The 26,816-nt window shown below is 37.0% G+C and overlaps 2 protein-coding genes across 6 annotated transcripts; one reads left to right on the forward strand and one right to left on the reverse strand.

Annotated features, from left to right (window-relative positions):
- Nucleotides 1–558: 558 nt before the first annotated feature.
- Nucleotides 559–13,331, reverse strand: LOC135205423 (protein jim lovell-like). 5 transcript variants are annotated; one of them, XM_064235974.1, is made up of 7 exons: nucleotides 13,210–13,331; nucleotides 9,302–9,400; nucleotides 7,097–7,726; nucleotides 5,536–5,667; nucleotides 3,515–3,776; nucleotides 2,705–2,922; nucleotides 559–2,129 (listed from the first exon to the last, which is right to left on the reverse strand). In XM_064235974.1, exons 2-7 carry the CDS (start codon nucleotides 9,380–9,382, stop codon nucleotides 1,803–1,805), a joined length of 1,650 nt encoding a protein of 549 aa, XP_064092044.1. In that variant the 5' UTR covers nucleotides 9,383–9,400; nucleotides 13,210–13,331; the 3' UTR covers nucleotides 559–1,802. The 5 variants fall into 5 exon arrangements, with proteins under 5 accessions (XP_064092044.1, XP_064092045.1, XP_064092049.1 ...); XM_064235975.1 differs by having other exon boundaries at nucleotides 13,091–13,214; XM_064235979.1 differs by lacking the exon at nucleotides 13,210–13,331 and adding an exon at nucleotides 13,152–13,171.
- A 594-nt stretch (nucleotides 13,332–13,925) lies between these two features.
- LOC135205426 (uncharacterized) lies at nucleotides 13,926–26,791 on the forward strand. Its single transcript, XM_064235990.1, has 6 exons — nucleotides 13,926–14,299; nucleotides 16,979–17,118; nucleotides 17,625–17,775; nucleotides 18,300–18,482; nucleotides 18,845–18,941; nucleotides 26,187–26,791. The coding sequence occupies exons 1-6, from the start codon at nucleotides 14,118–14,120 to the stop codon at nucleotides 26,391–26,393; spliced, it is 960 nt and encodes a 319-aa protein (XP_064092060.1). The 5' UTR covers nucleotides 13,926–14,117; the 3' UTR covers nucleotides 26,394–26,791.
- Nucleotides 26,792–26,816: the final 25 nt, after the last annotated feature.

Below are 26,816 nucleotides of genomic sequence, written 5' to 3' on the forward strand. Positions count from 1 at the left end.
AAACAGTACCATTTATCCTCTGATTTCCTAGTGAGGTTCTGCATGACAAGTGGGTATATTCATATGGTATTTACTTGACTGTGACATAACTAGTGTGTAGCTAAAGTTTGCCATCAACTCTGCGTAACGTGTGACAAATAGGGTTTTGTTTCTTCTCACCCACAATAACCAATTTCTTGTTAGCATATAATGAGCTATCTGAAAGAAAGGATTTTTAGGAAATAGTTTCATGATGTTCAAATCAGTAAGCAGTCTTGCATGTCAGGTAGTATATTATGCTTTTCTCCTTATGCTTAAAGTAAGAAAACAAAATGCTCCCAACTGTGGGCCAACCATTTCTCTCTCATACATTATTTTTATTGATATTACTGAATGCAGTACAATGCTGTACTGTACTTATTGCAATACAGTGGTGTACTGTTACACAAATTCTAGTAAGCATACGAGTGTGTAGAGAGTATACACATATGCATCACACCACGATAATGTGCTTGCCTTTTGTTCTCTCACTTTTACTGTTCCTTCTGGAAATAATTTGGGGTTGTTTAAAAAAGAAACACTGATTATGTTTTTTTTCATGTTGTATGGGTTTTGTATTCTATATTTTACAGGCATGTACACGTATTTTTGGAAGCAATTTATTTGGCTGATATATCTCTGAATTCAAATGATAAATCTCTATTCTAAATCACTGAGTGATAATTAGTACCGATTAGAATAGGCTATTTAGTACCTCATATGGAACTGCACTACTAAAAGCTATGTGAGTTGTTCCAGGGTACATGACAGTCTTTATCACTTAGCATTTTATTTACTTACCTGATAGGACATACCTTCCAATTGTCCATTGAGGTAACATTTATTTTTTTGTACTATTACTTCAATCTATTGCAAGTGAATTTTAATACAGTAAATATGTATGTCATCTGATTCATTAATAACTGCTGGATTATGCTACTGTATATTTTACTCTTAGATTTTTGTTTGGGCAGTTGACACTGCTCTTTTACTTAATTACTACTTCCTAAGCATTTATGCAGTGACTTTCAAATACTATATTAGATTGCATAAAAAAGGAATGGATGAAAAATACAGAGCAAAAAAAACAGTGGAGATGGGCATGAAAAGCTATTACACAGAGCCTTAGGGTACTCTATAATGAATGTCACAAGGATACCCTTCTACAAGATGATACTTAGGAAGTGGGTACAAGTTTCATTTTATAAAACTGATAGAAGTTAGTAGTATTCAGCAGTAAAAAAAAAAGTTGGAGACTAAGAGAGAATGTTTACACGACTGTTTGAAGATTTACACATGTTATGAGACTACAATCTTGACTTATAGTACCAAGGAGGGCTTTTAACATCTTGAAGAAAGAATTAAGAAGTTTCCAGCAGTACTGCCTTCATTACCATACTAGTGTCTCATTTCAACTAATCTGCGGAGCTGACACCTATATGTAGATGGCACTTGAGGCACTGATCTTGGGAAATGCATGTGCACACGAAATCAATTTACACAGAACAAGACATTAAATTTTACCTCCCACCATCCTATGAACAGAAACCATAGAAAAGTAAAATCCTGAACACTCTTGGTCATTTCATTATAAATGGAAAACAATTCACAGATTCAGTCCTTTTTCTTGCACAACTAATACTGGTTTAATGTCTTCTACTGTCTGGTTACTATCACTAAAACTTGTCTTTATATAAAAATGGCAGTGATATTTTCATCCACAAGGATTCCTACATTCTAAATGCATATTCTAAGGGCAACTTTGAATAATCAGAATAGGCTTTCTAAACACTTGCCTCCAAATGACCCTGTTTATGTCTTCGTAGTGTGCGCAAATGAGCAAACTTTGCTGAGCAAATATCACAAGTGAGTAAATTATCCTGTGTTGCTGAATCACTTTTAGAGAATTCACCTAACTTGGGTAAGTCCTTTGAACTTGGACTAGCTGAGTTTGTCAAATGGCTACAAAGATGCTCCAAGATGTTCTGCTTATAAGGACTTTTGTAGATGCACTGTGGGCACTGCAGAAACCTCACTTTAACAAACGTTTTGGGGTTGACCTCCTTATGATCTCCACTTGTGTTCTTGACAAGGCTTGGTTCAGCTTCTTTCTGTGGAGATAATCATATTGAGATATTAAAACCCACGAGATAACCGAATATAATTCAAGCAACCTCACTGTAGTTTGTAGTTAGATAGTGACACCTGAGTTCAACAAATAAATCAACACTGGCTTATGTATGGAAAATTTCACAAAAATAACTTCATTAATTTTGCTAGTAATTTTTGTTTTATTTTAAAATAGATAATTTTGCTAGTAATTTTTGTTTTATCTTAAAATATAATTTTATAAAAAACACAACTTATACTGCAGCACATGTATATGAAGTTAGGTATAGTAATAATAAAGAATAGTGTAGTACAATGTATAATTATATTTCAGAGGTAAGTTCTTGACTGCAACTGAGGGAATCCAAGCTTCTGATAAAACCAAATTAATTCCTTTCAAGGTGTTATAAAGGGCACTGGTCTGCATGAATTAGTTCCAACTACCAATGTTAGAAGGGATCACTCAAAACCATTTATCTCATTTATCTGAAACAGAAAAAAAAAAAAAAAAGTTTTGTAAATACAGTAGCATAAACATTTCAACACTGACAAGAAAAGGAGAAAGTAAATTTCTTACCGACAACTTTTTTATTCCACCAAAATTAATGCTGTAGTGCCGATAGAGGACACTATATGTGGTTCCTAACAAATTTGAAGCCTCCTTCAGAGTAATTTCATGATCTCTTATTCCTTTCATAAGGCGCAAAATTCCATTTTGCTCCCAGTACTTCTCTTTTAGTCTTCCTTGTAAATATGGACTGAATTTGTACACTTTGAATGCCTTCAAGAAATCAGCTGGAAGAAAAACAAAATAAATATTAAGTTTTTCCTGTCTAACATCCTACACATTATAGAAGCCTTTAATAAATATTTAGTACAGACTGTATATATCTTTTTCTTTTATTATTGAGTTCTTTGCCCCTAAAATCAGGTGGCTCCTGAGAAGAAACAAGCCAACAATCACTACATTCACCAATAAATCAAAGATGCAGCCCTAGTGCACAGAACTACCACCAAATTAGCCTCTTCATGTACCAACAAAGAAAGATCATCAGTGAAGTCAACTCCCCTTTTAGCAATACTACTCCTCTCATTTCTTAAGAGAACCTCCAAAAGAACACTTAACTTCGGGTGCAAACTTTATCATACAGCCTCTATGAAAACTAAATTATCCTCTGTCAATAATTTCTCAAGCAATACTTAAGCAAAACTGACCTTACTTAAAAAAGAACTACTTGTAATACTGTATTCTGTAGGTAAAAATGTTTCAAAACTTAAAGTCCACTGAAACACACACAAAATTAATTACTGTACAAGCACCTCTCAGTGATGCAAGTATCAAACATCCTCACATAAGCAGATACAATGTCCTGGTAGAAATACTCACGCAAGGACTCCACAGATATGGCTGAACTTTCATCAAAAGTAGGGCCTTGTAATGCTGTCGGCAAAGAAGGATCCTGCACAGGAGCACTTGAAATACAATGTGGATCATCGCCATTGATTCTTGGACTTTCAAATTCATCTGCAACCATCTCATCCCAATCTTGTGATGGCAATTCTGAGACTGTATTGTGATGATCTGATATCTCTTGGTCCTCTGGACTCTCAATCTCACTTTTTACACTTGATACCCCTTCTGCTTCATCCTACATTCAAATAAATAAATGCCTGATACAAATTCTCAATAGCGATAGAAAAGAAGTTCTGTATACTATCAGCTATAATTCGATATTAAAGATAAAATTTAAAAATGATCTTACACACATACCTAGTTTCTCTGGAGTACAAAAGATGCTACAGTGGACCCCCCGTATTCACGGACTCACACATTCTGGGATTTCTCTCTGGAACACATCCCCCCCATTATTCGTGGGATATTCGCCTATTCGCGGATTTTTCTGTGAGAAATATCCAAAAATTCCTGTTTTTTTTATCAATTTCATCATAAAATACACTTTTTGTGATAAAACTATTAAAAAAACCAGGTATAAAAATTTCTAGTACGTTTTTCTTGAGTTTTAACTAACAAAATAGGCAGTTTTAAGCGTTTTTATAAGGTTCCAACTATTTTCGGGTTCTAACTATTCGCAGGGGGTCTGGTACACATCCCCCACGAATACGGGGGACCACTGTATACAAAATTCATGATGATAATTCAGAATGATTAAACTTAAAGAGACCATATGTACACAGATACAGCCACAAGGATTACAGGCAGTCCCCGGGTTACGACAGGTTCAGCTTACGACGTTCCGAGGTTAAGGCGCTTTTCAATTGTATTCATCAGAAATTATTTCCAGGGTTACAACACCTCCAATGCTCATCTGGCACAAGAAATATGACACCAATAATGCAAAATAATCAATATTTGAAGGTTTTTGGGATGAAAAATGCAATAAGAATGCAGTTTACATAGTTTTGAATACTTCCAAAGCATTAAAACTAAGGTTTTCTTAGGATTTTTTATGATGTTCCGGCTTATGACAATTTTCGGGTTACAACGCCTCAAGAACGGAACCCCCGTCGTAATCCTGGGACTGCCTGTAATATTAATTTCAAGATATTCAGAAATGCATTTTTTAAAGAGGCAACAGGCCAAATGATTAGTAATATGAAGTTTCAAATGTTACATAATTTTCAATAAATTAAAAGTTTTTTCCTAACTTCCCTATACGTACCGTATAAATTTTCATACATCTGAGAAGGGTATTCTTGTATATATTTTCATATACTACCTGATAATGTGGCAGGAATGGTATACTCTATATACAATGAAACAGTCACAAGGTCCAATGCAGCAAGTAATGAAGAACAGAGGAAGCTTTTGACATGTCGAAACCTTTTCAGTCTGAAATTTCCATGTATTTTCCAGCTGCCGGACACCACATATCTCCACATCTTTCTCATTTGATGTATAAATAATTTGTGAAATATGTGTCTGACACCTGGAAAATACATGGGGATCTCAACAGCTCAGATGGTGTAGACACAATAATAAAGGGCAAGTTGGAGAAAAAAAAAATGTCAATATGGAAGTAGGTCTACAGTAGCATGAAAAAACCAGTAGAAAAGACTAAAAACCAGGGAAAGAGGGTATTCATGAAGCTGAAGGAGACTTATGCTAAAAGGTGCGCAAGAGGCACATTACAGAGGAGATAATTAATACCAAGTCTAATTATGTACAAGGAGAATCTGATGTCAAAATACAAATGAAAGGGATACAAGAAAAGATTCCTTCTGGTCTCTTTCTGTTTATTTCCTACTATTTTCTGTTGCTCTTTACAAATGAATACCACATTCTTTGGAAGCTTGAATTTCAAGTCAGTGGCCCAGTAGGCTTGTTCCATACGAATAGACATTTATCTTCTGAATAATAATAGTAATAACTTAACTATAAATACTAACCTGAAAGGGAAGGAATATAGTCTCAGTGTTAAGACTGCAGGACTCCTCAATGAACTCCTCCTTCACATCCACAGGATGCTCATCATTGGCTATCAGATCGTTCTCTGCTTCATTTAGCTCCCCGTCATTGCTCTAAAACATAAGAAACATCTTAAAATCAAATCACAATCCAAAAATTTTTAAACACAGGACAAATTCTGATTTTTTTTTACTGAGTAAAGCATCTATCATTCATACTCTGAGAGGTCTTATTAATTTACAAACAATTCTATCAATAACAATAGTGTTTGGAAAAATAGTTACTTTTATGTACATATAAGAAAAATTTGCAGCTTCAGTAAGTAGAAATTCATCATTTCCAAAATAAGTGAAGCCAGTCAGTGGAATTAAATACTGTACAAGACAAATAAATATGAACATGCATAAACCTCATATGTTCTCCTTATAATAGTACAGCTGTAATAGACAACAAAATTACAGAACAACAGAAAAGTTAATGAAATTGTGATGCTATCACAGTTCCTTACAAACACAAAGTACAGGAATGATCAAAATCCATAACTGCACGTTCACTGAATAACAACTAAGCAAATCAAGAAGAGGAATAGAAGCAAACAAAATATTTATATAATGAAGGTGAATACAGTTTCAGGGAACTAACTGATATGACCTATAAACAAATGGACAAGAACAAGTACATGCATCAAGGCAAGATAAAATCAATTCTACCAGAGTGAATTTATGCTACTAAAATAAAAATTAATTCAAATAAATTCCTCAACATTACACCTAAACAGCTGTCAAAGATGACAACCCCATACTACTCATGAAACAAACAAAAAACTAAGATAAGAATAAGAAGACACAAAATAACATGAAATTCTACAAGGTAAGCACAATAAACACAAATGCTTGCAAGCAATCCATACAACTGAGAAGCTGACTATCAGAATCCACAAAAAAAAAGAAGGAAGAAGCAAATTTTAGCTATACACAATTAAGAGGGCTGTGTGAAACAAATAGTATAGTGCTTTATACTTTTGAAACCTTAAGTAATTTTTGCTAGTTACAAGAAGGCAGGGTCATACCCAACAAGTGTCATAGCTGGTTATTTGAAAGTTTTGCCACTATTTCATGACCTAATTGCACTTCCACAATTGAAGCATTATCTTTGAAATTGTCAAGGATAATTTAGGTCAAATTCAGGAGAAGAAATTGACAAAGAAAATTAGCAATAACAATAACAAAAAGGAGTTTGAATAAAAGATGCCTCATTACAAGATTTCTCTAAATAATGGTCTTGGCATGACAACAGTGAGAGGCAAATTGACTATCTTCCTGATATAGGCATAGCTGCTTTGTGTGACTAGGATGGAATTTTCATTTTGTTGAAAAATTGAAGAGTTCTTCACCAGTAAGGCTAAAACCATAATGGGCAAAAACATAAGAATAAATAAACTGGGGAACACTACATTATTGCTTGACTGACCAACCTTGTTTCTGAAAACTACAAGTATGCAGAAGAAAGACCATTACAGCATGTAAAATCTGTCACTCTTACCTCAGCATCAATATCACAATGTAACGTCTCATCTACAGAAATGCTTGGTACTATAATGTCTTTGCTGGTGGCTTCAACTGCTGTGAACCCAAGGCCTGTGATTATATTACCACTTGCTGTATTGCTAAGAATTTCAGAATTTTCATAGTAATCATTCCCATACATTTTCCGACGCCTTTTACGGTTTGTTCTTAAATTTACAGGGCTTCTAGTATCAAGTTTTCGTTTCTTTGCAGTATCCACTGATTCACTTTCCAATGTACTTTCCTCACAATTTATAGGATCAGTTAAAATTTTGTCAATAACTGAATTCTGGTCCTGTTTTGAAAGGCAAACACTCCTTAAAGCATCATCACATAGCCCTTTAATTTTCAGTTCTCTGGCTGCATCAAACAACTGGACAACATCTTTCTCTTGAATGCTAACTTCTCCCATGTATATAAATTTCAAAATGGCCTCGAGCCCAATTTTATCAATGTTGTTTAAAACTATAACAGGATGAACAACTGGATGTAAATCTTCCATCTGGTGCAACAGCTCTTCAAAATACTTACTCGATGATGCCAAGATTACTTTGTGAACCGGATATTTGTACCCAGAACACATGATTGTTGCATCTGTGTATTTAGTCTGAAAATAAAAATTACATATCATATTGTTGACATGTATAAAACTGTGATTTTTATGTGTTTATGATCATACATACTTGGAAAACAAAAAAATGCTTATGTGTATACGGCAAAAAAAAAAAAAAATAAATAAATAATAATAATCCAGGACTTTGAAATACATTTTATCATTTATTTACCTCAAAAATAGAAAAAGAGCAAAAGTATCTGTAAAATAAAGGCCTGAACAACAATTAAATAAGACTTTCATTTCTGAATAACCTTACCATTCCAAACATTAGTCTACTACTCACAATTTGGGGGATGAGAAGTAATGATCAATTGAATACATGTACCATGGATTTTGTTGAGCAATTCAAATTACTATCAAGCTACAAGCTAAACCTTATACAGTAATTATTTACTGTATTTCAGCCAGTTTATAAAAGGAGATTTAGCATTTGCATAGAAACACATCTTTATTATACTTTATTTTGTAACAGTTTAGTTAGGTTTGAATCCTACTACCTACCGTATATTTCGGCGTATAAGTCGACCGGAAGATAAGTCGACCCCCCTATTCTGAGTAAATTTTTATGATTTTAACTAATATCGGGTATATTAGTCGACCTATAAAATATGAGGCCAACCAGACGCTCAATATAAGCAGCAGGGTAAAACGTATCATATAAGATAACCTGAATGTTATTACGGTACAAATGTTGCTCTACTTACCATATGAAAAACAGGTATATTAACAAATCTGTGTAACATGTAAAACATGAATACCTACAAATATGATTAGAAATGACGAAACGAAAGATACGTTACTCGAGTGTAATGTAAACAAACAAAGCGCTAACTAACGCTGCATAACAGCCTACGTTTTATATATATATATATATAAATATATATATATATATATTTATATATATATATATATATATATATATATATATATATATATATGTATGTACAAACTGCCACTCAAGTTAATGTTTGATGAATTGTTTAATTCAAGTGACGATGACTCAAGTAATTTTGAAGGATTTTAAATACATATTTAACATTAAATAAAAGTTTTTTATTTTATTTTATGTGATAAATAAAGATGTCATACCATAAATGTTTTTTGAACAATACCACGGTAAATAGAAAACTGTCAGAGTGAACGCATCTTTCTCAACTTCGGTACTACTGTTACTACAAATGATTACGCAATGTTTACACTTATTCTGCGATTGGGGTTTCTTCAAGTTACTTTGATTTTTTTCATTTTATTTAAGGTAATGGATGTTCTAATGTATTATAATTGTCGTATTACAGTGTGAAATGTTTTTAATGCTGGTATTTACATACATAGTTACCTCAACAAGGCTGTCATTGTTATTAGCCAACTGTAAAGCCTGGATTCTTGTACAAATAATAAAGATTCACTTCTTGTTACCGTTAGATAAGTCGACCCCCTAATTTTGGCATGATTTTTTGGGGCTAAAGGGTCGACTTATACGCCGAAATATACGGTAATTCATAGTATTTCTTTTCATCCAATATACACCTAAGTGAAAGACTGACCTTGGAAAAAAATGACACTTACTTCATCTCTGAACTTCAGTAAAATACTTGTTATCTCAGTGGAATGGGATTTCCAGGCAACTCTACAATTTCTGGCATCCATCTTCCGGAGGTGAATCACCTGAAAAATGAATCAGAAAAGACATATAAGAACGCATAAAATTAAACAAACCCATAAATTTACAACTGTTTACCTGTGAAGTTAATGCTCAAAATGCACATATATGTTTGCATAGTACTTCAGATGGATGCTTCGCCCATGTAGGCAACTAAGCATCCTTAGTGGTAGGTAGGTTATAGCCTGTTTTGTCTGTAATTACAGCATTTCATTAGTTTTAAAATAACCCCATCAATTTAGAATTTTCTGGGCAGCTATTAGGTGGAAAAGGATCTTGTTTTAATAAAGGTCAATTGAACCACAGCACTGAAGTATGTGTGACTTTCAGAGTGCATGTAAATAAAGCAGAATTTGGTTCTTCCATGATGACAGCAACCAATCAGCACACTCAATGCAGGTAGAGACTGGCACGCAATCTTAACCATTGCAAAAGGTACAGAAAAAAATAAGGATCAACATCCAAGGGTGAATAAAGCAACCAAGCACTGTCATGCTCTCAACATTGGAGATGATCATCCTTAATCAAAAGGAATCAGTCATCATTCGTACCAGTCATACTTATTCCCACACAAAAGAAGTTCTACAACACTCATGATGAAAGAGTTCACTAGCAACAAATACAACTTTATCAAAATAAGTTTGTAATCAAGTGGTGAATGGATGATGTTCCCACCCCTAAACTCATCTACATTGTTAACTATCTTATTACCAAGCACCAACAACTGAACCAGCTTGTACCAAAGGTCATTCATATAAAAGATGAAGGACTGTATTCTTGTATGAACAAAGCACTTGCTAAAGCCACATGCTAGACAAATAAAGATAAGGAGAAAATCTCTGGGAAAGCTCACAGATGGCCACAAGACCTTCAACACCCCTGAGGACTGTTATGGCACATCAGAATCTGCTGACAGTGCAGGAACTGTATGAGCTGAGTTTCCTCCAGCGTCTGAGTTCTCTCCAGGAAGAAAGAGCAAGAAAAACCTTGGCAGAAAAAGCATGAAACAGGCTGGCAAGAACTAAAGAGAGACAGTAGAGTTATAGTTACCTCCATGATGCTCTCAAAATTTTTACTTAAAACACCTTAAATGTAGACGATTGACGCCATCTTGATGTTTGCTGAGTCTCTTGAGTAAACAAACTGCCCATTTCCTGTGCTAGATCCACAAAACATTTGTACCCAGAGATGCTGGTACAGTTTCCTTACAACAATGTTAAGCGATGTTGCTCTTCAAGATGTGGCAGGAAGAAGCCTAGCAAATTTTCAAGGGTACCAGTGAGCTAGATGCCGAGTACCTAGTCAAGTGAAGAACTCAAGGCTATATTTTTTTATGATTAAACGTGAAGATTTTGAATACTACTTAGAATGAGAATTTATGGAATTTCCAATACTATTGATATCTTATTCCAATTATAATTTGATCTTTCATAATGCATTTTGTAAATTCCATTTGCCATAGTGTTCCGTATCCATGCCATCAGAGGTCACATGATCGCCCGGCCCTGGGCCACATCAAAGATTTATTGCCATAAGAGGTTAAAAGGCCAAGATTTGAATCGACCGTGAAATTGTTAATATTTATATGTAAGTTAGCATTTAGACCCATATAAATAAGTATTTATATAGTTATAAAAAATATGAATATGTTTAATAGTTGTCATTTAATTTATATTTTGCATACTGTTGCATTTATTTATATTTTTCTCAATCAAAATATATGGGTTTCAATGGTAGCATTCCTCTATTGATGACTTTCTGGCCGTTACAAAGTCGGCCCCATTAATTTCTTACGGAGCAAAAACAGACAAGTGGCCAGAGTGGTGGTGATTGCGTCACACTTTGGGACTCTAGTCCTAGCACGTAATCACTGAAAAGTACATTTATTTCAGCCATAATTATTGAAAATAAAAAAAGTCAAAACAGTAATAGTCTAGACTTGAAGCAATGAAAAGTGCTAGCAACCAAATACAAAATTGTTGTCATAAACAATTCACTAATTTGTCGTCTGGTCATGGATGTTTTTGGCGGCCAGATATAAAATAAGGCTGAAAAATTTTTCCTGCTGTAAACAAACTCATGTATTTCAAGTTGAATCTGGAATGAATCAAGAACAAAATGTACGTAATTACAATCAATTAAGCACTGTGGAGTTTCAGTTGTGATGTCAGTAAGGATAAAACCACCGATTACGAGGTAAAAATGCATTTCAGTTCAAAACATGACACAACTACAATCTTGAGTAATATCAATTAACATATCTATGCAAATATTGTTCAAATGAGTAGTACTGGGAATGCTGGGAAGGATGTGGCCATTCTGTGAGGGAAAAGTGGCTCATGTCCTGAAGTGATGCCATATTGGATTCAAAACTACCTTGAACATATAGAGTAAATGACTAAACGGCGACATAGCGGTCACCTCTCTCAGAAGGCAGCCACTTCCCGAAAAAGCGCTTGAATTATGCCACTAGGTATTTTGTAGTTAGTAGGAGAAAACACTTCGAGAGGAGTGCAGAGGTTTCAGTACGATGCCTGGATAGGCCACAACTCCTAACTGATGCTCATGGCAGCGAATTCAAGTACTTTTTCGGGAAGGTGGCCACAATTCGGGATCGGTGGTTGTTATATCGCCGCTTGGTCATTTACCCTATTTCACGAAGACTTCACATGCTTAGTTTAGTTTGTAAGGTGGTTTCATACCTAGGTATATCTCATTTTGTGATGAAACTTCAATATTTTGAATAGTATGCTTAAAAATTCAATCGGCGTCAATGACCTTCGATGTCAGGATGCCAGAGAACTTCCAATCATTTATTCATTTTATTAAAAATTCAATTGTATGGTAATTCTAAATAATAACTTGGAACGGACTCCAAGGAACGTAACCGCGAATACGACATCCACTAGGGATTGGGGCGTCCAATGCATTTCGCCATGTTTAGTACTGGCCCCTGGGGGTTAAATACAGTCGACCACCCAAAAATAATGGTAAATTCTTAATAACCAACCTGAATACTATAGGAAACTGTAATTTCCAGAGAAATAACCGATGCGGAGTTATTATTTAAATTTACCAATTGTACTGTTGTTTCACCAATTAGCCTAGGTACCTAAATGTCGAGTAAACAGGTGGTTTTCAGTGAGCCAACATGTAGCGACCCAGTCGTTTACCCTAACCCATCCAATCTCACCAGTAGCTAAAGGGGGACTTTTCTTACAGTGGGCCCGAAAGTTACGACTAGCCTAGGTAGCCTAGATCTACGGTACTTAGTATCCGTGGCGGCCTAGACTATGGCAGCTGCGGTTTTTTTTATGCAGCTTTACTTCCTGAACAAGAATTTTAAGTACTAATATTTAGTATTCAGACGACTGTAATTAGTAACCCCCAGGGTCCAGTACTACTAAACACGGCAAAATACATTGGACGGCCCAATCCATAGTGGCTGTCGTATCGGCGGTTACATTCCTTGCAGTACGTGCGGAGTGCTTCTGTAGAAATATCCTAGCCTAATTTATAAGATTAAGTACAAATTAACTCTTTATTACATTTCCCCACAGGATCCGCCAATTGGTAGGCAAGGTACCTACTAGCTACCTAGGATAATGGATTGACCCAACTTCCTACATAGGTAAGCAGTAACTCATATTAGGTAGGTAGTATATATAGGCTAGGTAGTACCTAGTCGTATATACCTAATCATAGACGATCATCAAAGCAAAAGACAAGAGAGGCTACTTAGCCTTGTATATTCACAGGAACTGAGTGCTAGGTATGAAACATCAAGTCATACAAAACGTAAACAATCTCTTACCAGTCAAAACAAATCTGACACACAAAATGGCTGTTCTTCTTCTTAAGTTTAGTGGATGGTACGTGACGCTCCATCGTGCATTGTCAGGTTATTTTGGCTACTTGCTATATTGTCCATTTTAAACAATTACTTTACACCTTTATTTTTTATCACTTAAGTTACTAAAGTGGTAGTTCATACATGCAAATTTGTAAACAGCCAGCCTTTTTTCGTCAAACATTTATATATTTTATCCATGAATTTTTATATCCTATCTTTTAATATCTAAATAACACAAATAATAAAAAATTTCAATTTACATCAGGGTGTTTTCTAAAAGTTTAAAAAGTTTGTTACGGAATTTGATCTGTATTTCTGGGCCAGTTCTTTGTTTGTATGGATAATATATATATATATATATATATATATATATATATATACTTATAACATGTGTATATCACTCAAGAACTTTTCCTAACTAAGGAAGTTCTAAAAAAAAGGAAACAGCAGGGGAAAGTGACAGTTATTCGAGCAATGAAGAATAAAAAGGGTAAAAATCAGATGTGGTTTGTTTAAGAAACGAATTATAAAGAAAAGGGAAAAAAGAAGTCCTATAAAAGATATGGAGGAAAAGTGGAAACAAACTGAGAGAAAAGCCAATAGTGCTTGAGCAACAAAATTAATGAGGATGCGTTGCATAGAAAAAGTTTATTTCATAAATAGATTATGATGAAAAAAAGAAACCTTTTTAAAAGATGGAGAAGAAAATAGAAAAAGAAAGCCAATAGTCTTCGAACAACAAAAGTAAGGAGGTGGCGATGCATAGCCAAGCTTCCACGATTACTACCATGCACTACCTGACCAAACTTGCAACATTTTTCAGTGTCCGTCAGAGACATACTTAACCTTTCACCATAGAAAAGTGAGAAATGACAGACATCCCTGTCTACAAACTCGTCAGCCGGCAATGGAAGACTCTCCCGAATAAAGGTGACGACGTCGGGATAAAAGACCCCAAGCTGAAGCAGGGATATTTGGGAGACCTCAAGAAAAAGACTCTTCTCGAACTGGAGGAGGTCTACGAACGCAATCAAAGTGTCCTGAATAACAGGTAGGTCTATTTCTAAATTTTGGTAATACTAATATACTAAACAACAATTAATCAAATATACCTAGGTAGGTAGCTAACCCACCTAACCTACCTTAACCTAGTAGTACCTATGCCGTGTTACCTGGCCCGGGGGCTAACCCCCTTTTGCGGGAAACAGGCGAAATGAAGGTTAGGCTGTCATACTAGGCCTAACCAACCTAACCTAACCTAGTATTCTGTGTTACCTGGGAGGGGGGGCTTTGACCCTAGGATCCCTCTTGAAAGGAAACATTGGTTTTTTGATATGGTTTTGGTGACTAGCCTAGGGTAAAGCACTGCTGTGCAGCCAGGTGACCACCTGTACGGTTGCGCAATCACTTTTCCCGAAAAAATAACTAGCACTTCCAGTAACCTGAATTAGACGTCAGTCACAAGTCAACCTCCGTGGAAGCAACACCTTGAGACTTCTACTCCTAAATGTTACATACTATAATATACCTAGGTATGCATAGGTATATTGTTCAAATGAGCACTGGGAAGGATGTGGCTGCGATTGTAGAACTGAATTGCACTCACAACTATACCACGTCATATTGGATTTAAAAACTGCTTTGAACACATACCTAATATTTTACGAAGACTTCACATGCATATTTTACTTCGTAAGGTAGTATCAAATTTTGTTGACGAAACTTCAATCTTTTGAATGGTATGCTTAAATATTCAATTGTATTGTTGTTTCACCAATTAAATATTGAGTGCAAAAGTGGTCTTTCTTCAGATCAGTGGTTGCACAGCGGTGCTTTACCCTACTTTGATTAGGCTACTCTGGTTTTTCTATGTGTTATGATACTGAGCCCTGGGCAGGGCCATTATTCTTTTAGAGCTTGCTAGCCACAGACATTTCCTCAGGTGCAAATGATTCTACTGTAGTACCTAGAAGACGACACCTGGCTATACCACCATGTCTCTACGAGTTAAGATGAGCGCCATCCAGAGGTAGTAGCTACTTAGGCTATCTGTAGCAGCTCTCTTAACAGGTAAGGAACCAACAATCATTTTCTGTATTTTCCATTTAATTCTCTACTTTGAATTGGAATATATTATTATATCCATGTATCCCACCTCCCACGATGTGCAATTCAGCTATGTACGTAATTACTTGGTAAGTAGCTTATATAAAAATTATATTTTTGTAATAAAATTAATTTTATATATACTTACCAAGTAATTAGATAATCAAAGCTCCTCCTCTTCCCCTCAAATGGATGGAAAGGGCATAAACAACTGAACTCCTTGCTGAGTTGGTTCTTCTCTACCCTGAAATTGGGTGGGGTTAGTTGCCTAGTAAGAAAAAAAAAACTACTGCGAATTTCCAAATTTCTAGCTGCTGATGGATAGTGAAATTATAGCTGTGTAATTACTTGGTAAGCATATATAATCCTTTTATATAAAAACATAATATTTTGCCACAAGATAAACAGCAACTAAGCAAACATCTTTTGTTTTTATGTGTTAGTATGTAGGCTATGCTAAACATACTCACAGGTAGACCTAAATATAGTAGGCTTACGCCTAGGTTACCATACCCAGGTTTAGGAACAAGGACTAAGCATTGCCCTATACAGAATACTGAGTGAACTCTTATTGGTAAAATTGCAGACTACTACCACACCCCTGTAGTCCAGTAACTACCAGTTTATGCATAAAATGCACATTGTGTTTAGTACCAACCCCTTGGGCATAAACAAACAAACATAAACAAAATCATAAACAAAAGGTGGGAAATATTCTGGTCGGTAACTGATGGGAGCCAGGCCATAGTAGTAATCTTCACTTTACTGTTTGCAGTTTTATCCTCTTATCTTTACAGTAGGCCTAGTCTGTTCAGATTTCAGGCAACTAGCCCAGGCCTGTATTAGTATTAACCATTCAGATGTGCACTGTGCACAAGTGTTAGAACCATCAATGCACCTCAAGTGGTTCACTGTAGGTATTATCATAATTATAAATGGTGTTTGGAGTAACCTTTTGGCCCCTAGCTGCTCCCACTTTGTAGCTCCTAGCCTCTTACTTCACCACCATTCCCACTTCCTTTAGTCTTGTTGTCCAATACCTCTAACTTTTAAATGTTGCTCATACATATTTTATTTGGTTTTGAATTGCGTTGTTTGCAATTGGCCTTATATATATAGCTTATATTACTTTGTATTTTATGGTTGGCAAATATTGCTTGGACTAATCAGTCACAGTTTTCTCTGCTTTTTTGCCTTCCCTGTTGTTCAGGTTGCTTTCTCTTACCAGTCCATACTTCATTTTCACTTAGATGATTTATATTTCAGTGGTTAATAAAGGTCTTTGGTATTTTGGCATTTACTGTTTACAGGTCTGCCTAAAATTTTTTGTTTCTCCGAGAGGTCCTTTATTTCGGAAGTCCAGCAAAGTTAGCCCAGACATCCAGCATTGTAGTTAGCCTATGACAGATAGTAATTTGTAGTCTTAAAGCTTTCAAGACAATTTGGTCTTTTTATGTAAAGTTTGTAATAAACAAACATTTAATATTTCTGTTAAAAATTGGCATGAAATACATGGAGTAAAGTATCTTTGAAAGTTTGTTTATAGAGAATTGCCTAGTAATATATATTTTTGCCAGAGGCAGATAATTTTTTCTAATAATGATTTTTTTTTTATTACTTTTAGAGCCCTCTTATGTAAACTGAAAGATAAAGGAAAAAGTCTACAAGCACGTCAAGAAGAAATTGCCAAAGCTCTTGAAGAAGCCAGAGAAAGAGAAAGCTTGTCCAGGAAAGTGCCTAACCAAAATGATGTTCATGGATTTGGTAAGATTCTAAATTCATTTTAATTTCAGTGTACATATGTTGCTTCGTGAGGAATATATAAATTATTTTCACAAAGCTGTGTAATTGTTTTAATTGCACCATACGTTACTATTTATTTTTCTTGTAGAGATACAAACCATTGTTTTATACAAAAGAGTATCCTTCAGTTTGAGGTGGAGACAGTCATTGAACTTGATAACAAAAGTGGTTAACTGGTGAGTGAGGGAACAGTCCTCACTGCCATTCTATGACTTAATCCTCATCTGCATAGTATATAAATAACTCTAATCAAGTCAAACTGAAAATTAATTGCTAACCATTTTAACATATTTTGTATATGTGGGCCAGCAAAAATTTTGCTGGACATTCTTGTAAATTTTCACTCCAATGTCATTTACTAATTTACTCTAGCAATGAAGCGTGTATATCATTAAGGTTTGTTGTTGTATGATTCACAGTCATGATGGTGCTCTGGAATACTAACCCTTATTTGTTTTGCACTGCAGAATGGACTGGAAGCCTCACAAACAATGCTGTTAGTGACAGAAGTAAAATAACGGAAAAGGAGGATTTGTGTGAAGATGAAGATGACCTCAATCCTTTGGAGCTTATGGCCAACCACTCTTCTGCTGTTGATCACCGTGAAAGCAGATCCAGGTTAGGATGTCCGGTATTGCTGTATTGGGGTTAATACTTCCTGTAAACTTAGTAATACAGAGAAAGAGAAATAATCATCCATGCATTACAGTACATATACTACTGTGGACCCTTGAATTTTGCAGTTTTTTGGTTTGGAAATTTGACTAATTGCTGAATTTTCATTGTTAATTAATATATTCTTTTCAATCTTTGTGGACATACAGTTGATGTGCAGATGACTTGCATTCTCTAAAAAACTAAAGATGTTTAGTAACCCACAAATGTACAAAATGCACATACCTGTCCATATTGTTCTATTTAAAATACAATATAGTACTGTACACAGTCATTATAATGTAAACTGAAAATCAAAAGTCAGAATTACTTAGTGTGTGAATTTAAAGATTAGAGGTTTGTTTAGTGGTATCACAGAAAATGGCATTCAAGAGTAGGTAGAGTAATAATTCTTATGTTGAACTAAGAGAAATATAAATTACAATACAGTATTCTGAGATAATTTATTTGTGTACATTGCAAAACAGAAACTCAGAGGAGGATCCAGCAAGCATCATCGCCAGGGAGCTTGAGCAGCTGGAAATCATGGACTCCAAACTGGAAGAAGGAAAATTGAAAGAGAACCCAGAGTTTGGGGCAAAGAGAGACAAATTGATCCAGAAGAAATATGAGCAAAATGGACCACCCAAAGTTTCTTTCAAACCTTTCAGGTACACTTTTAGTTTTAAGCTTCATGCCTTGTAGAATAGACTGGAATATGGAATTTAGGCGAAAGGCCTAAATTTTATATCTGACTTCCAATATACAGTGCAGTGAATATTGAAGAGTTGTACGTATGTACGCAACATATTATTGTATAACACTTTACAATTATTTTTATTTTATTTCACCATAATTTATTTGCTGGGAGTACAGGACTTTATACAATTTTCTTGATCTTCATAGACTTAAGATACATTCTTTAACATTCGGCTTTAATAGTGTATTGTGAGTTATGCCCTATGATTATTTTGTAGGAGTTTTTGTGTATAAAACATTTTTGATCAGTTAACCATCAGTTTGTATTTCACAGGCCTCTTAATCCTAAACAAACACAGAGTAGGCCTGTGATTTGCATATCCCAAGAGGAATCACAGAAACTGGAAAAAGAATATTTAGATAAACAGAAGGTAAGTGCAGTAATGTGTTTGTATATTTTATCTCATATTAAGTATGTACATATTTTAATCATTATTTGGCTATTAGATCTTTATTAGTATGCAAAGAAAGATACTGGCATTCAGTGTATGAAACTGGAAAGCTTATCTGGAAGATTTTGGAATATGTCAGCTAAGAGTCTTCAGTGTAAAGTATTTTATAGTATTTTTTGGAAGCCTGTGCATAGTCTGAAACATAATCAGAACTGAACTTTTTGTCATTTTTAACAATTATTACAAAACAGAGAGAAACAATATATTTGGCTATTTTTTACTGATAGTTTTAGATAAGTAAGCACATTTTTTCTCTCTAGATAACTGATACTTCTCCTATCTATCACAAAATGGCTACAACACACGAGATGGTGGAACATAAATAGTGTTATAAGAAATACTTAGTTTCATATAAGTAACTTACCAAGTAATTACATAGATATAGTTTCTAAATCGTGCGGCAGCCTTTTATTTAAAAATTACAGTAACGCTGCTGCTTTTCTCATCAGGTTTTTGGTTGTTCTCGGTGGATTTCAGTGAAGTATTGTTGCTTTTGTTTACCCTTTAAGCTTTTGTTAGCTTTTGTCAAATTTTTTTTACCTTAGATATATCCAATTTGAGTGCATCTAGTTTTCACTATTATAGCGAGGGTTGTAGAACCAGACTAAGTTAGTCATCTTATGACTCACATACTATTTGCAGTAAATGTAAAGGGCATGTATGTACTAAGGATGAGAGAAAGCGGAAGGTTCTTGAATCTCACTACAATAAACTTGAAAGGGATAGGAAGAGAAGGGCCTACATCAGATCTTAGTCATGGTATTCCTTCTTCCCCTATTCCCACCCTTTCTCATCATATTTCCAGCCCTCCTACTATCAGTGCAATTACTCTCATGCCTGGCTCCCATGATTCTGACCCCGATGCCATTGCCAGCCTAGAATCCATGTTCAGTAAGAAAATAAATCTGGTAGTGCATAATGTATCTGAATTACGGGCATCCCTGAAAGTCCTGATGGACAAGATGTTTCAAGGAAAAGTGTCTTAGTGATGGTGTAATGCAAGTGGAGGAGGTGGCTACTCGTCTTGCTGGTTCTCCCAGATGTAGGTCCCTGTCCCACTCCCCTAAACCTGGGAGAAGACATACTTAAGTCTAAGAGAGGCTGGAGGGGTTTGCCCATGGGTAGTTGCCCCTCAGCCCACCCTGTTGCACGAACCCAGGTTTTGACGGTCAGCCGTTGGAAAGGCGTCCCTTTGGATGGATGTGCGTTATTTGTCCTCAAGTTCAGATTCTGATTCCGATAGCAAGAGCCACAAGTGCTTTTTAGATTCGTCCCAGTCATTGAGGAGGCACTCGGATATATGTTGGCTGCTCTTTTCTGCTGCCTGTTAAGTGGTACAAGGAGGCGCTTCGCAGTCCACAGCCTTCCTACAGCTATGCTGTGGATCCCTTTGTCTTTGCTTTAGCACGACTTCTTACTAACCCATGGGAGTCCTCAGACATTCTTTCCTGAACATCCATATGTTGAGTGTCCTCTTTTGGCTCACAAGTGCCCAAAGGACCATGTCAGACAACTGTTGTCTAAGCACCCTATCACTCCAAGTGTCCAACGCCAGCTCCCGATCGCCTGGCCCCATCAGCCAAGTTCCTGGCACCAACTCTTCACCTGTCTATTTCTCCTGCTTTGGTTCCCATCAGGCATCAGTTGTCTGAAATTATGAGCTTACTCAAGAAAGCTCCACCTCCAAAATTGCTCATGATTTGTCCCCGTCCCCAATCTTTTCTGGAGAAGAGGAGGAGATTACCTAAGACCCTGCCCCTCCTTCATTACCTGTTGGCAAATTTTTCTTCTTTTTTCTCTCCAACTGACCCGGTCTCGCTTGAATCAACCTTCCTGATTAGGAGCCTCCCAAAAGATAACTCCAGGCTCCCCAAGATGGCTCTCAAAGAAATTGGAGACTGGCTTTCTGATTAAAAGGAGATACCTGTCGTATGCCAATGGGGAAGCTCCTTTGGGAATTGCTACTTCCTCCCAAGGGGGCTTCTCCGGCCTCATTTACTCTTCCCTTTGCTCAGTCTTCACTTGACCACTTGGTTAAGAACCTCTTCAAGGTGTTCAAGGTCTTCAGTTTCCTGGACTGTATGGTCAGAGCCCCAACCAAGAAAATCAAAGTCTACAAGGACTTGGTTGAGAATGTTACATCAGATAGGTTAAGAGTTCTCTTGTGCACAGACAAAGCCATCAGGATGGCTCTTTGGAACTTGTGCCCCTTTTCTCTTTAAGGGTTCTGAAGAAGAGAGAACTGGTGCTCCTTCACCACCAGAGGAGTCACATCACAGTCCCAGAAATCAGCACTATCATTTTTGCCTTTAGATCCCATTCACCTTTTCCTTAGACAGTAGTGAGGAAAATCACTTTGGACCTCCACAAGAAGTCCACTCAAACCTTTTAGCAGTCCTCCAAACGCCCCCAAGGATTTGTAAATTTTTGTGCTCAAGACGGTCTCTTTAGCAGTATCCCTTTTGTAAAAGCAAGCTGAAGTTGCAACCCAGATCCCGCTACAATGTCTGGTTCTCAGCTAGAGCCATCAAGAGGATCTCTTCCAAGGCTTTGCCTAAGAAATGAAGAAGTCCTTCATGCCCCAGTAGGAGCCAAACATCTCCATTTTTGGGAGAAGTGGAGTCACAAGAGGGGCAGACCAGTGGATCTTCAAGGTTCTGAAGGAGGGCTACCCCATAGTCAATTCTCCTATTGTCTTGATGGCCTATTCAAAAGGCTCAGAGAAGTATTTGGCTCTTTTGAAAGAAGTATCCTCTCTCCTTCTAAAGAGAACCATAGAAGAAGGTGAGGACATCTGCACAGAGGGCTTCTACAATCACCTGTTTGTAGTTCTCAAGTCATCAGGGGGTTGGAGACCAGTCCTCGACATAAGTGCGCTCAATCTCTTTGTAAAGAGGATTAAGTTCAAGATGGACAAACCAGTCAGTCATGTCATCCATTCACCCAGGCGATTGGATGATAACGTTGGATGTACATGAACCACACTTCCATATTCCCATCCATCTGGACTCCAGGAACTATCTCAGTTTCATCTTTCAGGGCAAAGTATATCAGTTTTGGGCTCTTTGCTTTGGCCTCTCTATGGCACCTCAGGTGTTTACTCAAGTCCTTGCACCTCTCGCAAAATGGCTTCATCTGATCGGCATCAACATTAGTCTTTACCTGGATGACTGGCTTCTTTGATCCCCTCCAAAAGAGAAGTGCACAAAGGGCCTTGCAGACTATTCAGTACCTTACTCAGAAACTAGGCATACTCATAAGCCTTCAGAAGTCCCAGTTTGCTTTGATGCAAGAAATCCTCTTATTTGGGGATGATTCTCAACTCTTGGACTTTTTGGGTTTCCCATTCCCCAAGAGAATCTCCAACTGCCACCAGATGATCCACAGTTTTCTCGCTCTCTCGTCTTGTTTGGCCCTTCAATGCATGAGCCTACTGGAGACTCTAGCATCCATAGAGACATTCGTCAAGCTGGGCAGACTCCATAGGAGATTCCTCCAATTCTACCTCAAAGCAGCTAGGACAGGAAAACCCAACCAGACTCTCATGTTTCCCATCACTCAGGAAATCAAGTCGGACCTCCAAGATGGTGGCTGTCCGAAAGAAGGCTTACGCAGGGTGTCTCTTCTTCCTTGGAGTCCCAACCTAGATTTTTACTCAGATGCCTTAGATCTAGGTTGGGAGCCCTTCTGGGAAGTCAGGAATTTTCAGGGACGTGGTCCTGCAGAAGAACAGAACTTTCATGCAAATGTCAGGTAGTTAAAGGCTATTCATCTAGGTCTTCAGTGCATCTCAAACATGACCTGCAGCAAGACAGTTGTTGTCCACAAGGACAATACCACTGCACTGACATATATTGAAAGCAGGGAGGCACTCATTCCTTTTCTCTGCCAGGCAGCAAAGGATCTTCTATTGTGGCCCGCTGGTCACTTGACTTATTCGGGAAACTGAATGTTATAGCAGACAAACTAAGCCATTGGAAGCAGGTTCTTCCCACTGAGTGGACCTTGGATTCCCTGGTCTGTCTCAACCTTTGGAGATTATGGGGCAAACCAACCTTGGACCTATTTGCCCTCTCAAGAAACCATCAGCTTCCCCTCTTCTGTTCTTCAGCCCCTGGCAGGGGCGACAGATGCCATGCTGTGATGGTAATTGCTTCCTAGCAAAGAAAGATAAAGGAAAGGAGAACGCATTTTCGAGAAGTTCGGCAGTAAGGAGGCTTTCGTGCCCATGTTGGAGGCGCCTGTTCTCGTGGCTGTTCTGGAATCGTCGGGCGTGTTGTGGAGCTCAACACGCCCCAATGTGTCGGGAGAAACGCCGCGATTTCTGATGCAATACCTCGTCTAGATTCATCTAGGAAGCTCTGGAAATCTCGCGAGTCTGTGACGCTCGCCGTAGGCTCCGCCCCCAAAGTGCCGTATAAATACGACGGTCGAAGTAGAAGAAAGCATATAGAGAGATCGTAAAAGAGAGACTCCAGTTAGTTACAGAGAGATATCCTCAGTAAGAGCCACAGATCAGATTATCAGTTAGAGATCAGCAGGAGCAGAGATTATCCGTGAGAGACTAGAGATGAAGGAACCGACGAAGGATCAGAAGAAGAGTTGTTCGAGAGTTGGTTGGATACCGGTCTAGTCGTCTTCAGGAGTGGACGAATTATCTCGACGTCGAGCAGACTTCAGAGAAGAAAAGGTCCTGCTAGAAGTTTTGGGGAGTTCCTGCCTTACAAGAAGACTAGTTTCTGCAATACGGAGTCAAGAGGACGTCTGCAATCACCGTTTTCCGTTTGAGAAGCCATCCCTTCGAATTGCCAAATTGACTAGCAAGTATTTGAATTGCCTCACTGTTCCCCCAGTACATGCAGTGTAAGATTCTATCTTTTTATGTAAATAGGAGATACCATTCTGCATTTACCTTTGTTAGTAAGCTTGTAAATAAACCTTTGTTGTGTTAGTGTTCCTTTCTATATTCGTATCCCCAGTTTCAACTGTTGGTGTTGAAATATATATTTTTTTATTTATTTCATATCGAACCTGAAGCGGACCTCTCTCAGAGGCCGTAACACATGTCCCAAAACTGGTTCGGCCTGGATCTGTGTGTCTTCCTGCCCTTCAACATGGTAAGGGAAGTCTGAACAAGTTTGTCTCACTACAACGTCTCGATGACCCTCGTAGCCCCGTTCTGACCCATGGAGTGTTCCTGTTTCTTCTTAAGGCTTTTGGTGGACTTACCAAGGCTACTACCCCAAAAACTGCAGCTCCTCAAACAGCTTCACTTCAAGAGATACCACCAAAGGTTGTGCACTCTTGCTCTGATAGGCTTCAGACTGACAGGAAGCTTGTCAGAGCAAAAGACTTTTCAAGAGCAGCTGCAGAAGCTATTGCAACATGCAGATGTCAATCTTCTTGTGATGCCTACCAAGCAAAGTGGACAGTTTTTTGAGGATGGTGTCTCAGACATAACGTCTTGTCTTCTGAGATATCTTTGACCCAAATAGTTGATTTCAACCTCTATCTGAGGAACTCTAGATGTCTGTCCTCTTCCACCATTAAAGGGTATTGAGCTATGCCTAGCTCAGTTTTAAGGCATAGAGGTCTGGACCTGTTTTCAAACCTGGATCTTAACCTCATCAAGGCATTCAACAAAAGTTGAAACAGTTTTTGAGAAATACAGTACCCTGGGGCCATTATCAGTGGCTGGCATGAATATTGCGGGAAGCAGTATATGAAGCATTCTCTCTCTCCTCTGTCTCTTCACCTTCATGTGGGGTGTCGAGTTTTGGGGGAGCCTGGGGTTACTTTGTACCCGAGTACCCACCATTTTTTAGTGGATGGGTAATGGTCTAATTTTGTCAGTGTAGGTGACAGCATTGTCTGATTATATTGGTACTGCGCCCAGGGCAAGGGCACTTATGTACTATGTCTTGCCAGTGATCAGGCCTACCCTCTGCTACAAGGCTCCCACTGATGTAGAGGCGACCCTCAGCTTAATGCCATGCCACTACAGGTTGAGCACCAACCAGAGACAGTACTATTCACCTGTAATAGCTCTCTTATCAGGTAAGGAAATGGCAAGCATTGTTTCAATGCTTGCAATCCTTTTTATTTCAGTCATTATCATACCTTAATGTTTTGGAGTAGAATATGTCCATTCATCCCACCCCCAATTAATGTGGGATTCAGGTATGCAATTATGTACGTACTTGGTAAGTTACTTGTATGAAAATTATATTTTCATAATAAAATTAAGTTTCATTCATATATACTTACCAAGTAATTATGGACTTGGAAACCCTCCCTCCTCCCCTCTCATGGACATAACTGCACAAACGGAACGAGGTTGTTGGCCGAGTGATTCCAATACTCCCAATAAGTGGGTGGGGCTCGTCATCTACACTAAACTATTGAAGCGCTACCATGATTTTTAAATAAAAGGCTGTTGCAAGAGTTGGAAACTATAGCTATGTAATTATGTGTGATAAGTATATATGAAACTTCATTTCATTATAAAAATATAATTTTTATGTGTGTGTTTGTGGTTTGAGTAAAATGAACTAAAAAATTTGAATTGAAAATTTACCATGTACGTATATATTTGATCATTTCTAATGATGAAATATGAGAAAAACTTTGACGGAAAGATGCCCATAACTTTCTGTTAAAAAACGTTGTAATGCTTCAAGGTTTTAAGACTAGTAGTCAAGTATGTAGCAGCTTGATAAAAAAAAATCACAAAGTTGATTGTACTGTAATATGAAAATGAATAACTGCTGATGTTATTTATATTCTTGAATTTTGTTTTCCTTTAAAAATGATAAGTTTGAGAGAATGTTCAAAGGCTGTTTAGACTGTTACTGAACAGTCTGATCTTCTTTGCCTATGTCAAGATATTTTTTTAAAATCCTGTATTCTGAAGGTACATTTCATTTAGTCTTATGGCTAAAAGTATATCAGTAGTAGTTAATACATTTTGGGTTGATCTCAGTTTGCAAATTATAGTTTGGGTTGATCTCAGTTTGCAAATTATAGCGAGATTAAAAATCAACTGATACTACCCTCATACAGTATTTATTAATTAAAATTTTATTTACCTCTTTCTTCTATATATTTCATAACTGCATCTTTATATGAAAGATTTTTAATTGGTGTAAAATTTCTCTTATACAGGAAAGAGAGCTGAAACTCACAATCGAGGGTCTTGCACGCCCTAACAGAGTGTCGGGAATCGCCCAGCTTCCATCCAAGCCTGTCGGTAACTACCGTGACACCAACCTTTCAAAACACATTTTGGATTCAGATGAAGAGGTAGAGGAAGAGGATGATGGCTTCCTCCTTCCAAACTATGACGACTCAGATGACGATGGTTTGTTTTAAATGGTTCCTTTAGTAATGTATACAATGTGAGGTATTTTATATAAATATTGAAAATCCAGTCATGTATCAATACACATTTTCTGTGGGTTCTAAGTAGGTTTTCAATTTAAAAAGTACTTTTTCAGCTGCTGAGGAGGTATTTGTAAACAGAACAAAAGCTGCTCAGGACCTATAGACAATATACATTGACCTATAACTGGAATTTTATTACCAACAGATTTTAGGCATTATATACTGTATTTGTTTTTCAAGTTATTAGATATTTTGTACCTGTATTAAATGGATCAAAATCATTTACATGGGCTAAAATATCCAGAGGTTAAAACAAGGTGGACTGTAGTCCATTCACTCCACTGTCATATACATGAAAAACAAGAAAAATAAATTAAGGAAGTCCAGATGGTTAACATTTTATTTCAAGTC

The sequence above is a fragment of the Macrobrachium nipponense genome, chromosome 24 (genome assembly GCF_015104395.2).
Source record: "Macrobrachium nipponense isolate FS-2020 chromosome 24, ASM1510439v2, whole genome shotgun sequence".
In the NCBI taxonomy this organism is placed as follows: domain Eukaryota; kingdom Metazoa; phylum Arthropoda; class Malacostraca; order Decapoda; family Palaemonidae; genus Macrobrachium; species Macrobrachium nipponense.